At 43.0% G+C, this 20,319-nt stretch overlaps 1 protein-coding gene across 12 annotated transcripts in view; it reads right to left on the bottom strand.

The window, feature by feature from the left end:
- The window catches only part of BACH1 (BTB domain and CNC homolog 1), a 64,638-nt gene extending 44,943 nt beyond the window's left edge, over positions 1 to 19,695 (bottom strand). For 8 of the 12 annotated variants that reach the window (XM_036243963.1, XM_036243960.1, XM_036243961.1 and 5 more), the window contains exons 1-2: positions 10,065 to 10,160; positions 618 to 908 (exon numbers count right to left, since the gene is read on the bottom strand). In XM_036243963.1, the coding sequence (XP_036099856.1) occupies positions 618 to 851 (234 nt within the window). In that variant the 5' untranslated portion in view covers positions 852 to 908; positions 10,065 to 10,160. Of the gene's footprint in view, positions 1 to 617; positions 909 to 3,678; positions 3,884 to 10,064; positions 10,161 to 18,800 lie in introns of those variants that run through there. The other 4 variants (XM_036243966.1, XM_036243965.1, XM_036243958.1 and 1 more) reach the window with 4 other exon arrangements.
- Positions 19,696 to 20,319: the final 624 nt, after the last annotated feature.

The raw sequence follows: 20,319 nt of genomic DNA, 5'->3' as shown, positions 1-20,319 counted from the left end.
GCAGCTAGGACGTAAAGCGCTGTTCTGAGCATCAGCACTCCCAGGCCAGAGCAAAGTCTCTGGGGCAAGGTGTTCACAAGGACCGAAAGCTCAGAACGCCATACCAGGCTGGGAGACCAGGTGTGCGAAACGAGGCTCCATGTAGATGAAGCAAAAACTCTTTTTTCTACCAATGCACAGACACAAGCTCAAGAAACAAGAAAGAAAAGAGAAAGAGCACACTTATGGAGCACCGGCTGCCCATGAGGGCATATCTTAGCAACATGAGCGATTCACAGAACCCTAACCCAGGCCCAGCTCCCACCACAGGGAGAGCAGGGCACAGCATGGCTGCTCCAAGCACCACCTCTCCGAAGGTCTCCAACCCACCTGCTGTGCCCAGCTTTGGTCATTTTATCAACAATAATGTAAGTTACTCATCTGCTCAATAAATATGTTTAACTATCATACAAAATTAATTTTACATGTGAAATGTCATAATTCTATTTAAAAAGTTAAAGAGACGCATTGCTGCAGAGCACCTAGGGCTGCTCCTGAGCTTTCAGTTCTGACTTAGTGAGAGGGAATGAAGTCATATTAAGTTAGAATCAGGTGACTCCCTGAAGGTGCCCTCTCACCTCTTCTGGTAGAGAGATGCTGAGCTCTGTGTCAGCCTGGCCCACGACTCTCGCGTGGAAGTAGCTGCTGCAAGCCGCCAGCACAGCCCGGTGGGCACGGAACGGCTGTCCCTCCACGAGGACGGTGATGTCACACAGCTCGTCCTTCCTCCGCTGGTCGTTGAGGCTGAGCAAGACGTTGGCGCTGTGCACAGAGGACTCGTAGGCAAAGGCCGCGCTCTCCTGCAGAGACATCCTGCGTCACGAAGGGTGTGGGCAGGGCAGTGCGCATTCTCCTCACTGCCATCAAACCTGCAGACACAGGGAGAGCTCACTGAAAGAGGGTCTTGTCACCGTGGTTTAAAGTGACAGTGCCAAATATAAACTACTCATCACTGAAACAAAACTAAAAACAACAAAACCCTCCTGTGAGCCCAGAAGCATTTAATCAATTTCCCTCATTTGCAATAGGGTCTTGAGAGCCCTTTTTCTAGCTAATTTAAGGAAAAGGTTCTCAGGGTGGGGAAAGGAAGACTTTTCTGAACCAAGGATCACGTGTTCTCTGGAAGTGAGACATCCCACACTGAGAAAACGCCCCGAAGAGCAAGCAGGTGAGCCAGTCCCGTCGCTGTGAGACGTGACGGGCGCGTGGTCCCCAGAGGGCATGGCTGGGATAGGACTGACCAGAACGCAGGCCCCGTCCCGACCCTCTGAGAGCTGGCAGAGGACGTGGTGCTTCACAACAAAGGACCCGTCCCACAAAAGGTAAAGTTCCTCCAACACAAAGTAGAAAATGACTTCTTCTGTAACAAGTCTCACTCTGCAAAGTACAGGCGACAAATACAGCTCCTTCGTCACTGAGAATATGGGTGCACACACAGAAGTTCCTGGTTTTTTCAAAATGTTAAAACAAGTTATCAAAAATGTCTACTTTTAGAAACTGTCATTATTCGCAGATGACATATTATACATAAAAAACCCTAAAGACTCCATCAAAAATCTACATTTAATAAATGAATTTGGCAAAGCAACAGAATAAAAAATGAACGTCAAGAAATCGATGGCATTCTTATACACCAATGATGTGCACAGCCAGGACGAACTGTGAAAGCGGCTGTCACTAAGTTAGCAGTGTGCAGCCTCAGGGTCTCCGCTCTCACCAATTCTCTGTCCCTGTCCCTGTCTCTGTCCACAGCAGCCTTGCGGTCATCACCTTTCTCCTCAATGCGCGTTTCTCCCTGTGGACCCTAACTGGGATCTGCTCAGAAAGTATGCCCTCCTACCACCTCCACAGGTTCCCTTCTCCTGCTGAGTCTAATACCTTTTCCTAACACCCTCTCTCCCCAAGTCCAACCTCTCTGCTGGCTCCTTGCCATAGGCTTTGTTCACAAATATGTTTATGTCTCTCCAGAAACTGTCCTAAAACTACCAAGAACTAACAGCATTCCCTAATTCTGCACTAGGCCCTGAACTGAACACTGGACGTGGGAGCACATCTCATTTATTCTCACAACCACCTGGTGACACAGACGCTCTAATAACATCCCAACTTTACAAGAGGAAACGGGCTCACTGAGAAGCACCTTGACCAAGGTCAAAAGAACAATAAGATGAAGAAGGGGAATGTGTACCAAGCCCTCATCTACCCCATGTTCTGTCTCCAGGGAGCATTTGCTGAAGGTAGTTTGGAAACTCACAGTAGTAATGGGGGAGCCAGGTACCCCTAACAGTCATGCCTAAGAATAGACAGGAACAAGGAGCTGCACCTGAACTTCAGGAAGAGGGTGCTGCACCCTCCAACACTGGAACCTCAAGGTCCTCTGGATCCCAAGGGGCTGCAGCAAAACTGTACCCACAGCCGCACCCCAGAGCTATGGAAGGCCCTCTGCCACCAGGCGGCGCACTACTCGCCTTCAACTCCAGGAAGAATTTATTCTTGGCTCAACCCCTGAGTAGGCAGTTTGGGGTGACAGCTCAGCTCACAGTTCAGAGCCAGCTTACAGATATGCTGTAAAATGCAGATGTGGGTGACATGCCAACCCCAAGTCCCCTCAGCAGCAGCTGAGAGAAGCTCGAGAAGCAAGTGGTGAAGCAGCGCGGGAGGACCAGAACCAGAACGTGCACTGAGCACACACCAGGACCCCTCCCACCACAGACCTGGGACGCATCCTGACACCTCTCCACACGGAGACCCACCCCCCTGCACCTGCACTGCCACCACCCAGCTCCTGCACTGCTGGCTCTACACACATGCCCACCTCTGCAAGCCTCACGGGCTCCACACAACAAAGGCAGTTCTATAGAATAAAAAGGGAAACGGTTTACATACCAATATTTTACCTTTACTAGAGTGCCAAGTACTCTAATTCCTGTTCTATAAAAAGAGCTCCAGTTGTGGTCCACTCAACTTCAAGAACCACTGATAGACCATCACAAGCCAAGTGGCTGACCGCACGGAATCTAGAACTGTCTGGGCTCAAATCCCAGCTCTGCCACTTACTAACTGTGACCTGGCACAAGCTGTTTATCCTCGGGGTTTGGTTTCTCACATGTAAAACCGGGACAGCAGCAGCACTCACCGGGCCATCATGAGGTCCACCTGAGACAAGGAGGGCGAGGGCTCAGTGCACTGTCGGGCCCACGGCAGACAGATAATAAATAATAAACAAAGCTGCTACGAAGGGCATCAGCAACAGAACCTTCATTCCCATCAGACCCTCTTGGTCCCTTCTATTTACTCACCCACATCTAAGTGATTCTCTCTTGCTGAAAATCCTATGATGTCTTCCAAATTGCTTACGATCAACTGTCAATCCTCAGCATGTCCTCCGGGCCTCATGGTCAGATTCCCTATGATCCAGGGTCCTCTCAAGCCTTGTCTCCCCTCTTGCTCTTCTCCAGCCTCACTGCCCTTCCTCCTGCCCCACACGCACCAAACTCCTTCCGACCTCAGGATCTTTACCGAGGCCCACTCCCTGGACTTCTGTGGTTCAGCTGGCTACCTCCTCACCTTGTAGGTCTCAGCGTAAATGCTAACACCTTGCCTGACTTGTTTTCTGTCCTCAAGCATATAAGAGAGTACCTGGTCCAATGCAGGTACTTCCTTCTGGATGAATGACTTGGTGTTTTCAATACAAATCCAAAACCTGGGTTATCTACGTCTTCTTCCAAACAGCACAGCCCACGTATGCCCTGAGACAAGCACAGAGACATCTCCTTGGACGGCTTTTCCAGAGTCACAAGGAGTGAATGGGAGCCCAGCTCACCCCTCTGGAAGCTAAATGCACCTGCAAGACAAATGACCAAGAGCAAGGCTTGGCACCTACAAGCACAGCCACCACACTGACTGTATGAATGAGGCCCCTCAACCTTGGCCTCGATGGCATGGAGCACAATAGAATGTTCTTCTGTAAATCAACTTTCTTCATTCTGAAAACCACCCAAGGGTCAGGAGTCCACTTTTACCCAGCAATGTAACAAAGTAATGACTAAATCAGGTAAGAATAGTACACATTCTTCCATCATAGAGTCCCCTTCTAACACTTCTCAAACCTAAAAAGATGTAACACCTCCAAGGAACCTTCCAGATCTAAATTCTGTTAATTGATTAACACCAAATTTAGATTCCTATGTTACACATGATTTTTTCTATATATACTATCGTTCAAGTTCAAAATAAGCACTTGCTGACCTTGGCGAAGTGCTGACTCATTCAGTGATGATGAGCAAGGATGAGCAGACATTTCAACGCTTCCTCAATTTGGAAATAATCTCTGCTCAATATATACAATTTAAGTTTTAATACAGAAAAACTTGACGTTTTTCTTTCAAAATCACAAAGAAAATGAAAAATGACGCTGTGGCTTTATCACACACCAACACAATCAACTTTGAGGATAACTTACTTAAACCTGTAGAGAAGTCAGGCAGCTGCAGGGCCACGGAGCCCGGTAAGAGAACTGCGGGGCACGGCCACGTGTGCCGAGAGCTGCACTCCACTCACCTCGCGTCTCGCAGGCCTGCGCTGTGCTTGACGCTCTGGGCGCGGGAAGGCACAGAACACCATCCACACCCAAGACCCTTTTAGAAGGAAAGACTGTCATCCAAACACCCTTCACCTTCCCTGAACAACAACTGTTTTCTACAAGTGCCGCACAACAGAGTGGGTGCCACGGAAACACGAGACAGTCCCTACATTCAAGAACAGCCTGGCTGGTTCGGCTCAGTGGTTAGAGTGGCAGCATGCGGACCAGAGAGTACAGGTTGGGTTTCCTCTAAGGGCACGCACCTCGGTTGCAATTTGTCCCCAGCCCCGGTTGGGGCTGTGTGGGTGGCAGCCACTCGATGTGTCTCTCTCACATCGATGTTTCTCTCTCTTCCTCCCTCTCTCCCTCCTGCTCTATCTGAAGATAAATGCAAAAAAAATGTCCTTGGGTGAGGATTAAAAAGAAAAGAAGAAGAACATAACCTAGAGATGCTCAAACTAAAAATGATGCCTTGGGGACAAGGATCACTATAATCCATCTATATAGGAAGGTGAACATTTCTAAAGATATTTATTTGCAGTAAGTCTTCAGACAATAACTACTTTCAGGTCAATTCTCATTTAACCATAATATTCAACTAAAGAGAACAGTGAATTTCCAGAAGAGTCCTGTTCGTCAAGGGTTGGGGTGGGGGCATGGTGCGTAAGTGACCAGTGAGTGACCCTGGATATCAGAAACGGTGCAAGAGGTCGCCGCCTTGGCCTGCACACTAAGCAGTGCCTGATGCCGGCCTGGCCGATGCCCTTCTTTCCAGGAGCCAAGTAGAACGTCCCCTCTTCCTCCTCGAGGCCTCTGCCTGCCTCCACCTCCGGCAGCCCCTTTCCCCCTGCCTGGCTCAGCTGCAGGGCAGGTCTCCAGAGCTCAGAGGAGGCACATTCCTCTCTCCACCTCTCCTCCTTGGCTCCCTCCTACACTTCAAGTCCCCTGTGCCAGATCCGACTACAGTACACCTGACACCCCGAGTCCAAGTGCTCTGTGGACATTAGGGGGCCCTGTCTTGTATTTCCACAGGGACAGTAAAGACCCAACAGTGTCATGTGTGTCCATCTTCAGTGCTCTGTCCTTCCTTCAGGGGCTTTATAGAAATGTAGGCCTGACCAGTGTGACTCAGTGGTTGAGCATTGTCCCGGGCACCAAAGTCTCCGGTTCAATTCCCAGGCAGAGCACGTGCCCGGGCTGCGGGCTTGATCCCCATGTTCTGCTTTCACATCGATGTTTCTCTCTCTCCCTTCATTCATCTCTCTCTAAAAATCAATGAACTATATAAAAAAAAAAAATTTTTTTTTTCATTTAAGTGGAAATGTGCACAGGAAAGTATTTATTTAAAGAGGTGGCTTTTCTGGTTACCATTCCCAATTCTGAAAGAACCTTAACATCAAAACTTTGTGGGAATTTAAAGCAGAGACAGGTTAAGTCAGCCTTCTTCCCAATGTCTGTCTCATGGACCTGTAGGAGAGCCAGGAAGAATGACTCAATGACCAAGATTTGCTGTTTTCTGTAACCTTTAGCAGATCTTAAATATCACACTGGCTTAAACATCATATCTAATCATCACATTTTCTAAATCAACTTCTCTCAGTCTCATGAAAACAATCTAAAGCATGACTGAGTAGGCACAAAGGTGGTTATATCAAAAAAGGCTGAATGAAAGTGGAAACCCAAACGCCCTTGTTTTGAAGAACTGTTACCATGTAAGATCACTACAATCTCTGCAGTTCGTGATTATTACATCATGTAAGGTTCCAGTCAGGGAAAGTTAGATTTTTTTTCCCATTTACTCTTCCTCTTATTAAAAATTATATAGTTGGTATAATTCCACATCTAAAATCATAAGAAGTTATACTTAGAGGGGAGCAGTCTGAATGGTTCAAGGAGTCTGAGAAAGTTGTTTTCAGATTCACCTACTAAGAGGTCAGAAACAAAATGTAATTGTTTTGATGCCTTTTGTTTACTTTGATAATTCTGGGTAGTAAGTTTAAAACAGCTTGGAAGGGAAGAGAGAAGAGAAGGAACACAGGAAAGCCAAGCTTTGGAAGTAAAACAGGGATAACTGATTCCACTGTTATACTTTCTTACTACAAAGGACTTAAGAAACAATGAAGTATTTTATTTGTTTAACATATTTAGCAGCTACTTGATCCTAAAAGGATTGTCTGTCTCAATGGAATATGACTATGATAAGAATATATGAATTAGCAAGTGCAACTGGCCCATACTAATAAAGCTAAGTTACCGCATACATATTTTTATCATGTACTTGTCAGTCACTATTTCATTTATCAACTTTGAGGTTATGATCACATAGACCAAACTGCACTATTTAAAGTGTACAATTCAGTGAGTTTTGACACTTGCATACGTGCACAAAACTCCCACCCCAATCAAGACACAGACATTTCCATCACTCCTCAAATTCTACATGCCCCTTAAGGGCTCTCCTTCCCTGTTCCCCTGGCTCCAGGTAACCAATGATTTGCTTTATGCATTTCCTGTAATTTTTATATAAATGAAACCATACATTATGTTCTCTGGTTTCAGGTTTCTTTCACTCAGTTTAATGACAATCATATTGTGTACATCAGTTGTTTCTTTTTACTGCTAAATAATATTCCATTATACACGTATTCCACCATTCGTTTATCCGTCTAACTACTGGTGGACGACTGTAGTAAACATGGACAACTGCAGCATCCAGTTCGGGGTTACTGTAACAAAACTCCAGTGAACACCTGCGTGGACACACTTCGTTTTCTCGGGTGAACAAGCACCTAGGAGTGGAGAGCTGGGTGCTGTGGTGGGGTACGTGTGATTTCTTAGACGTTGCTGACCCGTTTTCCAGGGCACTGCTACCAGCAGCGGTGAAGATCTCAGCTGCCCCTCACCCCACCACCCTGGTGCTGTCAGTCTTTTCCATCTTAGCCACCCTGGGAAGTGCTCAATGAGACCCCGCTGTGGTATTCATCTGTGTTTCCTGATGGCTTATAGTGCTGAGCATCTTTATGTGTGTTTATGACCATTTGTGCATCTTCTTTTGTGCAATGTCTGTTCAATTCTTCTGTGTACTTTTAATTGGGCTGTTTTATTCTTTTCACTGAGTTGTAAGAGCCAGAAAATTTTTGATCAGGATTGCAATGAATCTATATACCCATTTGGGGAGAATAGATATTTAATAAATTGAGTTTTCGGACATACAAACATATCATATCTCCTGATTTACTTAGGTCTCCTTTTAATTTCTGTCAGCATTATTCCAATATTTCTAATAAAAAATATTTTTTGTTAAAATTTATTGCCAAGTATTTTGGTTTTTGTAGTTACTCTAAACAGACTTGTTTAACTTCACTTCCTGGTTTTCTGCTGCTACTCTGTAAACATAAAATTGGCTTTTTAAATGTTAACCTTGAATTTTGCAACTTTACTTACATCACTTATTAGTTCAGATAGCTGCTGCGTAGACTCCTTAGGAGCTCCTATGTCGTCTGCAAAGAAGACAACGGTGCGTCTTTCTCACCTTTGCACTGGTTCCTTTTCCCTATTACAATGACTGACTAGTGAGTGGTGACAGAGGGCAGCCTGGCCTTATTCCTTTTATTTTGAAAGTGTTCAGTAGTTCGCAATTAAATATGATATTAACTGTAGTGTTTCAAGATGAGCAAGATGGGCAGAAAGGGAGGTGCAGCAGTTACTATCCTGGTTAACTTAGGGCTTCTAGAAAAAAAATGAGGGGCCGACAAAGAATAAAAATTCCAAAAAATTCTCCCAAAAGAGCAAACTTCCCAAAATTAACCTCCTCCCCTCATTCCTACACCACTTTCTAAGCATTCACCCCAGCCATCCTTAAGTTCCCACACGGTCGGGGCTAGAGAAGAGGACATGGCAGTTATCAGGGAGCTGGGCTAAGGACCAAACGACTCCATCACAACCTGCAAACACAGGGCAGCTGCTTCAGGGGTCACTGCGTGGACAGCTTGATGACTCCTCTGCCAGGTGAGCAAGTTACTTCACGTCCCCTGACAATTCCTTTCTTTTTTCCTTTTTCTTTTGTAAAGGACAAGGATAGTACTTTTGTTGGAAGGATCAAATGAAGTAATATATACAGTGTTCTTAACACTGGCATGTGATGAGTGCTCAATAAGCATTAGCTAATATTTTAATCTGATGTGGAGCTGTTCTGGGTGGCACAGGAGACAGGGAGCCTGCAGGGAAAGGGGACAACATGAGCTCAGCGGCCGTGCCCAGGACTGCAGACACGGCTCACTTGTTTTCAGAACAGACACATAATGTAAGACTTAAGTATAGTTATAGCACGAAACGTAAATACTATTAACCCTGACAAAATAAAGATAACTGGGAGATGAATCAGAGAGAACGGAAAGGAAAGGAGGTCTATGCAACTTACAATCTCTAAGTCAAGAAAGTACTTCCTTAGATTAATGGGACCAAAGTAAAATAATAGTAATAATGAATAATTTCAAGTTGCAGAGGTGACCAAGAACAGAAATAAAATAATTATAAATACAGGTAGGAAGGAAGGTAGAAGCAAACAAAAATCAACATCCAGGGTAACAGGAAACCAACAGAAAATGTCTTAGGTTCACAAGTAAACTGAGGTACAAACACCTCAGAGACACAGAGATAAGTAAGAATTAAACAGTAAAAATGGATGACGTGAATATTATCCATGAAGCAGAATCAGAGGTGGGATGGGGTACAACAGATGAGGCTGCCCTATGATAAATCTGTGTTTTTTAAAAACAACATGTATTACTTCGACAAAAACACAAATAAAAAAGATGTTTAAATAGATAGTAAACCAAAAAGCAAAACTCGGTTAAGTCTAAATTGTTGATAACTTGGTTGTGAGTCTTAATGCAACTTTTAAAGACTCTACAAACAGAAAAGGAATTTGATAAAGAGAAGAAAAAAAAATCAACCTTTAACTGAAATCTTAGATACTGAATAGAAACTAGGACATGGGGAAGGTAGAAAAAAATACAGTTAAGAGTTCTTCTTTCTTTTTTCTCTCTTTTTTTTTTAATCCTCATCCAAGGACATTTTTCCATTTTTTGTACAGACAGAGTGGGAGGGAGAGAGAGGAAGAGAGAGAGAGGGAAACATCGATGTGAAAGGGACACATCGAGTGGCTGCCACCCACACGAACAACCAGGGCCGGGGACAAACTGCAACTGAGGTACATGCCCTTAGCGGGAACCGAACCCGGGTCTCTCCGGACCGCAGGCCAAACTGGCCAGGGCAAGAGTTCTTCTTGTTTGGGAACAATGTCACACACACTCTTTAATATTTATATTGACAGCACTTGCGGGGTCCTGTGCGGCAGGAGCTGCTGAGCTGCAACCCACAGAGCACGGTGCCCGCCTCCCGAGCCTGAGGACCCTGCTGGCTTGCCCAGAAAGCCCCTCACCTCGAGAACTGTGCTCTCACTTTGGTCAGAGCTGTTCACTAAACCACGAGCTGACTCTTGGAGACCATAAAATGGACAAACTTCTGCAAAGTCTCACTGAAACAAAATGAGAAAAAAAAATGAGTACAAAGCATACTGCAATGACTCTTCTCTTAAAATAAAATGTCTTGACCCTTCCTAGACCCTGCTATCTACAGTGAAATTCTCTGCTCCCCTTTGGTGAACTCCCAGAAAGAGCCATTTATATTCACAGCACCCCCACTCTGTCTTCCCAATGTCAGCTGAGCCCACCACCACCAGGCGTTTCCCTCCGTGCGGTGAAAACCACCCCATGAGGACCAGTGGCCTCCCTCTGCCAGGGAGCGAACTGGCCGTCTTCGCACACAGCCTCCCAGCTCAGTCAACAGGGACCACCCCCCTGGAACCCTTGCTTCACTTGGCTTCCAGGAAACCACAGTCCTGATTCCCATCCTGCTGGCTCCACTGTCACTTTCATTGGTGGATCCTCCTCCTCTTCCAAACCTCTAAATGCTGGAGAACCCAGGGCTTAACCTTTAAATCTCACTTTTTTTTTTTTTATCCTCACCTGAGGATATGTTTATTGATTTGAGAGAGAGAGGAAGGGAGAGAAAGGGAGTGAGAGACACAGAGAAAGAGCAATACGAGAGAGAAACTTCAGTCAGCTGCCTTCCAGGGATCGAACCCACAACATTTGGGTGTATGGGACAATATTCCAACCGACTGAGCCATCTGGCAGGGCTCTCCTCTTTGCACACTTCCTGGGCAAGCTCACCCAGGCCCACAGCAAGGACATGCTCACTCCTGACGGCAGTGCACTCACACCCACACCTGTACCATCGTGACGTGTCCAACTGCTGCTTGCGTGCCCAGAAGGCACCTCACACTGAGCATGTACAAAAACCTTGGTTCCTCTAGAGACATATCAAAACATTAACAATGGTTACACCTCGGTAATTTTTGCTTATGTCTGTATTTAAATTCTTAATCATAAACACCTATTACTTTATAATCAGAAAAATGTAGGCAGTAACTATAAAAGAAAAAAAATGTAAAAATGTGCCTTAATTAAAAATACAGTTCTCATTTATTTCGACTGTCTTGAAGGCTCCCGAGAAAAGTCCATCGCTGTTTCCTCCCATTATCAGTGAATACTGGCTTGTCGCTATGTAGAAAATTCCTGGGCAACTCTGAAACACAGTAGCCTCCACTGATATCTTCACAGTAATCACAAAAGAAAGCTTAAATTGTATAGCAGGCTAAAATAAAATGATGCTGTGATTTGGAAAGAGAGAACCCTGTGGAAGGAAAAGAAAGGAAAGACCTATGAAGTCAGGTGTCCTATGACCAATGGCAAGTTGTGTCCATGAACAAGCAGGTGGCTCCCAGCCTTGTCTCACAAAACCCTCTGGAAAGGACAAAGTGCTAACAAACACACAGATTATGAAATGAACTGAAAACCTATTTTAGGTCATTTTAACACTGCCAACAGGATAGTATGGGAATTAGCAGGAGTCCTGGGATAAAATTAAGGCTTTGCTGATATTTCCAACTGCATGATCATCTGTAAGACACTTCACACTCAAGTCCCCTAAGGAAAGCACCACCATCACTCTAAGGATTGGATGGTTTGGCACCAAGTTCGGCATACAATCAATACTGTATCACTATTATTGCCACTATTATGCAAGTGACCAAAAGACAACGGCATTTTTAAAGGTTTCACAAACTCAAGAATTAAGTTACGAAACACAGAGATTCCTAAACCTTTAAAAATAAAAATTCTGTAAGCCTAATAAAGATCTCACCAAGGTAAAAAGAAAATATTAAAACTGCACAAGTCTGCTCAAGATAATTGCTAATTTCACAAGGCTGAAAATTTTCTAATTAAGAGAGCACATTCAACCAGTATGACCTACTTCCCCACTTCTGTTACAGATGAAGAAACTGAAGCCCTCAAAGGGTCAGTAACTTAAAGGTTGAAAAGGTCTTCTGCCCCAGGTCTAAATATTACATTTTAATTCATGTTCCATGACCCGTGTGTGTGTGTGTGTGTGTGTGTGTGTGTGTGTGTGTGTTGAGGGTGGGGAGGATAAAAGTAAAGAGAGATGGAAGAACAAAGGATAGAGAGAAATGCCTCAAGTGTCCTCTGTTTGGGAGAAAAACAATGTTAAGTAGATTATAAAAGGGCATTTAAGAAGTAGCAAATTTTCCTTTACTATTCAATATTTTGTTAATTAATTTCTTGTTAACACTTCCTTGATTACATAATCTCATACAGTACTAAGAGGAGCCTGACAATGAACTATGAACTTATATCAAATTCTATAGTTATACTCAACTACATATGGAAAATTCGAGGACAGAATGGTAGGAGACTTTTCACTAAAAGTTACTTTCAGCCCTGGTCGGTTTGGCTCAACGGTTAGAGTATAGACCCTCGGACCAAAGAGTCACAGGTTCAATCCCTGGCCCAGGTTGGGGTCATGCGGGAGGCAACCAATTGATGTGACACAGCGATGTCTCTGTCTCTGTCTCTGTCTCTGTCTCTCACCTCCCTCCCTCCCACTCTATCTAGAAAAAAAAAAAAAGGACAAATAGCAGAGTGAGGATTAAAACAAAAGTCACTTTCAGCACAGAGCATTAGTGTCCACGCCCTACATTCCAATTAAAATACAGGGCATCCCAGAAATATGTATACCCAATTTGAATGATTATAAAGTCAGTGCTTATTAACATACAGTTCACTTTCAAATTTTAAAAGAATCTACAGAAATGACTAATTTTTTTCAATGCCTGTTTTCAAATTGAGGACTGTCCTGGCCCAGGTACTGCTGGTAAGGCGAAGCAATAGATCACACACATCAGGATCATTCTTCACAACAGCTGCCCTCACTTCCTCCACTGCTGTCGGTTTTATAATGTAAACTTGATCTTTTATGTGTCCCCATAAAAAAGTCTGGGTGATACATTTTCTGTGTGCAAAGCTTAGTCTGGCTTCACACATTATTTCACATCAGTTAAACCTGAAAAGGAGTGAGAATTAAGTGCAGTATCAGTTGTTAAAGTGTGCGTACGTTTTTTGGGATACCCTATAAAGAGTCTTCAAATATCATTTTGTTTTCAAACTGTAAAAATTATGACCATAATCCAAATTACTTACTCCTGATCACCCAGAGGAAGCAAAAGCCCTATAACAAGATCAAAGTCAGAATGAGCCTCTGTGGACCTCAGAGTGACACATGTAGTATGAAAAGTAACTGAAAAAAGCAAGACAAAAAAAAAATCTCAAAAAGTGCCTGTCAAATTTCCAATCATTCCTTAAGCAACATCTCACTCTGACCCATAATAAACTTGAGTCACAAAAAATTAAGAGAAAAAAAGAGTAGCTATTTTAATTAAACAAAGCAGCAGTTACAGGAGCAATTAGAATATTAGAGTATGAATCATAGAATTGTAACTTTTTAATTTAAGTAGAGTATTAAAATGATTTATTTTAAAAAACCTAACCAACCAATCCCTTAGAGCCACCATATGTTATAGTATCCCAACATACACAATTGAAACTAAAATGCTAAAGTCCAGTTCTTGTTATTTTTGTTTGTTTTTCATAATCCTCACCTGAGGACATTTTTTATTTTGCATTTATCTTCAGATATAGCGGGAGGGAGAAAGGGAGGAAGAGAGAGAAACATCAATGTGAGAGAGACACATTGACTGGTTGCCACCCATACAACCCCAACCAGGGCCAGGGACAAACTGCAACCAAGGTACATGCATTTAACACAGCTGTTCTCAACCTGTGGGTTGCATCCCCTTTGGGAATTGAACGACCCTTTCGCAGGGGTCACCTAAGACCATCGGAAAACAAATATTACCAATGGTGTTTCATAACAGTAGCAAAATTACAGTTATGGAGTAACAACAAAAATAATTTTATGGTTAGGGGTCACCACAATATGAGGAACTGTATTAAAGGGCCGCGGCATCAGAAGGTTGAGAACCACTGCGGCAGGAACTGAACCAGGGACTCTGGTCTACAAGCCGACGCTCTAATCACTGAGCTAAACCGGCCAGGGCCCAGTTCTTGTTATTAATGGTAACTTCTGAAATGGGGGTTTCCAAGCTGTACACTTTCCACCAAAGTCCTCAACAGCTACCTTACAAAAGACAATAATCACAAGATTTAGTCAAAAAATAATCTGAGGCCTGTTAAAAGAAAAAGGTGACATAGTTCTCAGTTCAGATATTATTTTCGGAACAACTGAGTAGGTAAATACTATTGTTTTTATGAGACAAAAATTATTTTGGGCATATTACAAGTCTTTTTTCTAAATTCTATCCAAAAAAGTAATACCATTCCTGAAGTCCACGCTAACCATTTGTCACAGCCTTTACAGTTATTATCACATTAGAAAAAAAAAAAAAAACTATGAGCAATTAATTTCTATCTTGTAAATGTAGAACACTAAGTGTTTACATATTAACATTCTCTGTTTGCCTTTCATACACCACACAAAGCACAAAGTCTGGGTTGAGACGAAAAAGCAGGAACAGCAGGTGCGGGTCCTGTGAGTGGTCAGGAGCCCTACAAGAACGCTGTACGTACTTAAAAGTGGCGTTATTTTGGAAGTCTGAAGAGAATGGCAATAAGCTAACCACAGGTCGGCTTTCCCTCCTAAAAAGAGAATGTGGGTAGAGAGAGAGCGATGTTCCTATCTGTACCCCTGATGTAAGAGTTTGGGTTCCAGAGAATCCTCCCCTTGCAATCCATGGACTGACCACGGTATTCAAGCCAGGCTAGCTTCGTCACCCAGTGCGAGCCACAGACACTGCAGGTGGGATGCCCTGAAGACTGAGAGAGCAGAGTTCTCCTGGTACATTCACAATCAGAAGCGGCGAGATACCATCTATTCTCCTTACTCTAAAAGTATTAAAAGAATGGCAAAGAACTTTAGAACTGTTTAGAATATTGAGCAAAACATATTCCTTCTGTATATCATTTCTTGGATAGAAAGGGCATATTCAATTTTTAAATCATCTTTAAACAAAACATTTATTTGAATAATCTGATTGTAAAAGTAATACTTGGTACCTGTGAAAATGTAACGAGACAGAATAGGGAAATATCACCCAAAGTTCCAAATACAAATTCAAGTATATTTTCTCTCTGTGCTCCACAGCGTGTGTCTGCACGCGGTGTGTCTGTGTGCCATGTACGTCTACGATTGGTGTGTGTCTGTGTGCCGTGTGCGTCTACGACTGGTGTGTGTCTGTGTGCCGTGTGCGTCTACGATTGGTGTGTCTGTGTTGTGTCGTCTGCACACGGTGTCTGTGTGTTGTGTCTGTGCCTTGTGTGTCTGTGTGCCATGTGCGTCTACCATTGGCGTGTGTCTGTGTGCCGTGTGTGTCTACCATTGGCGTGTGTCTGTGTGCGTGCTGGCATTAGCAGCAGCAGGAAGACACTAGGGACCCAGCAGTGCTCACCCTCAGCTCTAACCAATCCCTGACTGTGCTCACAAAGCTCCTCCCCACCTCAGGCCATGTTTCCAGGAAGCAGTCTCCAGTCCCGACTCAAGATGAACTTGATCCATTTCAGGCCGGCCCAGCGGTTGTTTCCCTTGACACTGGCTGATCAGGCACGAGTTTCTGTGCAATGCTGGCCCATGAACCCTGACGAGGAATGAGTCAGGATGGCATCTACTACTACGAGGCTTTGGGAAAAAGTTTTCTCACTGGCAAAAAGACATCCCAGGAAAAAAATAGTCTTCTACCAAGAAACTTAGTCATATTTACTGATGACACTTGAAATTGTGGCAGCCATCCTCCAACCATAAGACAAAATAAAGACACATCTTGCATCTTCAACCTCTCCCACTGAGCTTAACTTTAAATACATACATATACAACCTTTGTGACCCAATCTTCCTCTATTAAAATCTCTCTTCTCAGCCTTGGCCGGTTTGGCTCAGCGGTTAGAATATCGGCCTGCGGTCCAGAGAGATCCGGGTTCGGTTCCCGCTAAGGGCATGTACCTCGGTTGCAGTTTGTCCCCGGCCCTGGTCGGTCGTGCGGGTGGCAGCCACTCGATGTGTCCCTTTCACGTCGATGTCTCTCTCTCTCTCTCTCTCTCTCTCTCTCTCTCTCTCTGTTCCTCTCTCTCCCTCCCACTCTACCTGAACAAAAAATGGAAAAACGTCCTCGGGTGAGGATAAAAAAAAAATATCTCTTCTCTACTCTTTGTCGCTAAGCTTCTCAAGAGTTGTCAAAACAAGCTGTTTCCTCCACTAAACTATTCGTTGATCACTGACATTCCTAACATGTTCCAGGTTTCACAAAACCTTCAGTGGTCCCAAGGCACACTTTACATGTTGCCATCACAGCAGTTAACACAGGCCATAGGATTGGTTTGTCTATCAGACTCTAACTTGTGAAAAGTTCAGTATTGCCAGTATCTATAAAAGTTCCTGGTATATAAAGGGATCAATATTTGTTTCATAAATCAAATGAAAACCAAATAGCAGACATGTAATCATACCACAAATGCTGAAACAAAGTAAGCAACCCCACTACACACACCAAAAGCAGACTTCATGCTTGTGTGTAACTTCAAGACGGGCAGCAGGCACAGGAAGAGAAGAAACGGAAGTGCCTTAAACTTAAAAACAGTGATTCCTCACTTCCCAGAGACTGGAGAGCTGCTCCAAGTCCACTCAGCAGAAGAGAGGAGGACATTTCCACACTGCTGTCTGGGGAGCAACAGCAGGGCGGTGCCAGTGCCTGAGCCCCTCTGCCCTGCTGAGCATGCCTCCCAACCTGTCCACAGAGGAAAAGGTGTCCCAGCCCCACTGAGGTGAGAAACACCACAAATCAGGCCATTGACAACAGGCGTGCCTTCAGAGGCAAACACATTTTAAAAAAAAAAAAAAAAGGTATCTAGAGTTGTAATAGTATTTGTAACAGTCCTTTTTACCGCAAAGAGCCAATTAAGTAGGCAAAACGGTAGTAACTATAGACTCATCCCTAATTGGCATCTTCTTTGAATTCTCTGAGTGACGGATGGGAATGAAGGTTTGTAGCCCTAGCCATCTGGGCAAAATCCTTTTCTACTTCAAAAGTCTTTTACTAATTTGGAAGAAGAGATTAAAAGGGCCAATGGCTTTTTTTCTTACTTCTCTAATTTAAGTGATAAATTCTGTCTTGGGGAGAGCCCTGAGCCATTCTGGGAATACTTCTCCAAAAAACAGAGTAAATAAGGACACGTTGGGTATCCTGAGAATGAAAAGTGTCCTGGGTCAAGATATGATAAGCATTCTACACTTTTAAAAATAATATTGAAGTACAAATTACACACTAATGAAATTACTGATTTTACAACAACAAAAAAAAACACACGTACTACAAAATGACAACCAAAAATTACAACCTAATAGCTACATATTTACAGCAATCTCTGATGGATGAGGAACCTCTTCACTGATTTTCTGACTCCCAGGGGAAGCTGGCGCACATTACAGGAGGAGTGAGCTATCAGGATATGAAGATACAATAACTAGACTTGAGTGGATGGGTCTCCCCATTTCATAAGAGTTCACCTCCTTAAGCCAAAATCATCTATATTGGGAATCCGAAATGAAGGCAAGTCAGTAAAAAGAAGAAATCAGTGAGAAAAGGGAAGGAAATGGGGGCAAGATAATCCCCTCACTATACTCTTCAGTCTGTGACCTGGGAGTAGGATGCTGCCAAAAATGACCGTATACAAAACACTTTTCAGTGTGACTCCACGTTAACAAGGGATGGAAAGTGGAGCGAAACTGTCCCACTGTAACTGATCCGACCTGAGGAAGGACAAGCAAAAACGTGAAAACAACTTTACCAGACAGAAGTTGGGGATAACTATTTTATTACAAAAATACCCTTTTAAATAATGAGTTTTGTAACGCAATTAAGAACACGATTTAGATTTACTTTTCACAGAACACGAGCTGCATAGCTTCAGCAGCACTGAGGTGACACTGTGAACTGTGCCAGCGCCGAGGGACCCAGCAGCCCACCAGCTTGGCTGCATGTCCACGGTGAACCTGCAGAGCCAGTGACAACCAAGATGCTGGCAACCACTATCTCCTTGATCCTGTGTTTGCTTAGGGGCCATTTTTATTATCCTATTAATGTTCTCTAAGCTGTCCCTGATCCTATACAAAACAAAGGACTTGTCTGTTCTAGAGAAGTGATGATATTAAAGGGAAGTTTTAATACATAAAAACTTTAACACCTAGGCATTCCGAATTATATTTTGTTCAATTCAATCTTAAGTCAATTACAGATATAAAAAAAAGGTCACAAGACAAATTTTCTTTCTCTCTCAGGAGATGAACTAAAAGAATGATTTTAATCCAGCTGCTCCCTCAATATTTACACCAGTGATGAAAACAAAAAGAAAAATTCTGAATGATCAAGGGTATCAACTCGGTACACATCTAATACAGCTTAATCTCAGACACATAATGTCCTCTCCTTCAGTTTTAAAAATTCCCAAGTTTCAAGACCACAAAACTAAAATGAATCCACACTGCACAACCAGAGCAGCAACCAATAATTTACTGAACAAACACAGTCAAGGCACACTGAATGTTCCATGGAAGATAAAACAGAAGACATCTTCATGACCAATGAACTAGCACTCTAGTAGAAAGGATGGTCAAGATAGTCGATAACCACCTTTCTCAATTGCGCAGGAAGCCATATGATAAAACTGCACTGTTCATCACAGATGAAGTTTCTGCATCAGCATAGGCATGTCACTGAAAGAAAGCACAATACTTAGAAGTAACTGGCAGGTGAATTTACATTCCAAATGTTTCCAACAAACTGCCCAGGAATGAGAATCAAGAAATGAGTTCTGTCCTGATGCGGATAAGCAGGGAGGGAGCAGACAGCTTACTGAACCTGCCAAACCACAATGTCCTCAACCAGAATGTGAGGAAGAGACCAGATGCAAATGCCAAGTGTCTTTATTTCTTCAAAAGCCAATTCCAATTAACTGGCAATGACTGACCCCCGGAGCATTTTGCTGAGGCTGTTAGACTCTTCTTGGCCCCGAGAAGTTGGGGGTTTCACTCACTAAAATGTTCATATGAGCTTTTTCTCCAGCAGCAGGACCTGTTGCTCACCAACACAGTGGTGAAAGTCTACATTTTATCTGCAGTCCTGAAATATTTACTCTTTCCAAAGGTCTTGGATATGGCAAATAGTATTCAAATGACTGTATCTTGGGCTCCAGAAGATTATCTTATTTGGCATATTTTTAAAATCAAAATAATTTCATAAATCATCGATTCCACCACATGAAATGCACCCTCCATTTAATAGAAAGAACCCTCAGGAAACGCAAGTTTTAGGGTTAAAGTGATTCTCCCACTTGTCAGATGGTAAATGCTGATCATCCCCCAGAAGACCTAGGTTGATTTTCTGAGTAAGTTCCTTCTCCTAAAGAGGGAAATGCCACTTGCCAAGTGACCTGCTAAATACATAGTCTTAGTAATCACTGTTAAAGGGGGTGTGCACGTGACCCCAAAAAAATGCAGACTTACAAGAAGAAACAGGTACAGAGTAATTGTTTTTAAATTTTATATCTAAATTGCACTCGAATGTATAGACTATCTTCAGATGTTCCCACTGGATCCTTTCACATATTATACACCTCAGATCACATACATTAAACAAATCAACCACGTAGCTTGTCTCTAAATTCAAAATACGTGGCGTCAAATATAATAGGCAAATCTTTTTAAATTTCCCTTCCCAGACATCAACAATGTAATAAAAAATGTACACTCAAGCTTCTAATCTTTAAAATATAAAAAGAATGGACCTAGATATACAATAAAAATTAAATTAATATTTAAAACATTTTGAAAGAATCAGGAAATCAGGGTGTTTTTTTAAGTACTCCAGTTGTTGAATGTTATTCGCAGTGGCTAACAAATTCATGTACCCCAAAAGAAAAAGTGGGCCATGCACCCACATTATATGCTTGTACTTCTGCTCATCTGTGTCTTTAAGTTGATGTCTTTCTTATTTTACAAAAAAGTAAAACTTTTAAAGTCAAAGTTTTCATATTTTCTTCCAAATGAATAATTTTGCACCTCTCCTTAGAAACCCTAATGCAAAAAAAAAGAAAAACATCACGATTTCTAATCTCTAGTCCCAAATTTAGAACAAAATTAACTTTTATAAA

Source organism: Molossus molossus, unplaced genomic scaffold (genome assembly GCF_014108415.1).
Source record: "Molossus molossus isolate mMolMol1 unplaced genomic scaffold, mMolMol1.p scaffold_m16_p_5, whole genome shotgun sequence".
NCBI classification, from domain to species: domain Eukaryota; kingdom Metazoa; phylum Chordata; class Mammalia; order Chiroptera; family Molossidae; genus Molossus; species Molossus molossus.
The sequence above is the reverse complement of the archived record's forward strand: the minus strand, read 5'-3'. Positions and strand labels throughout refer to the sequence as shown.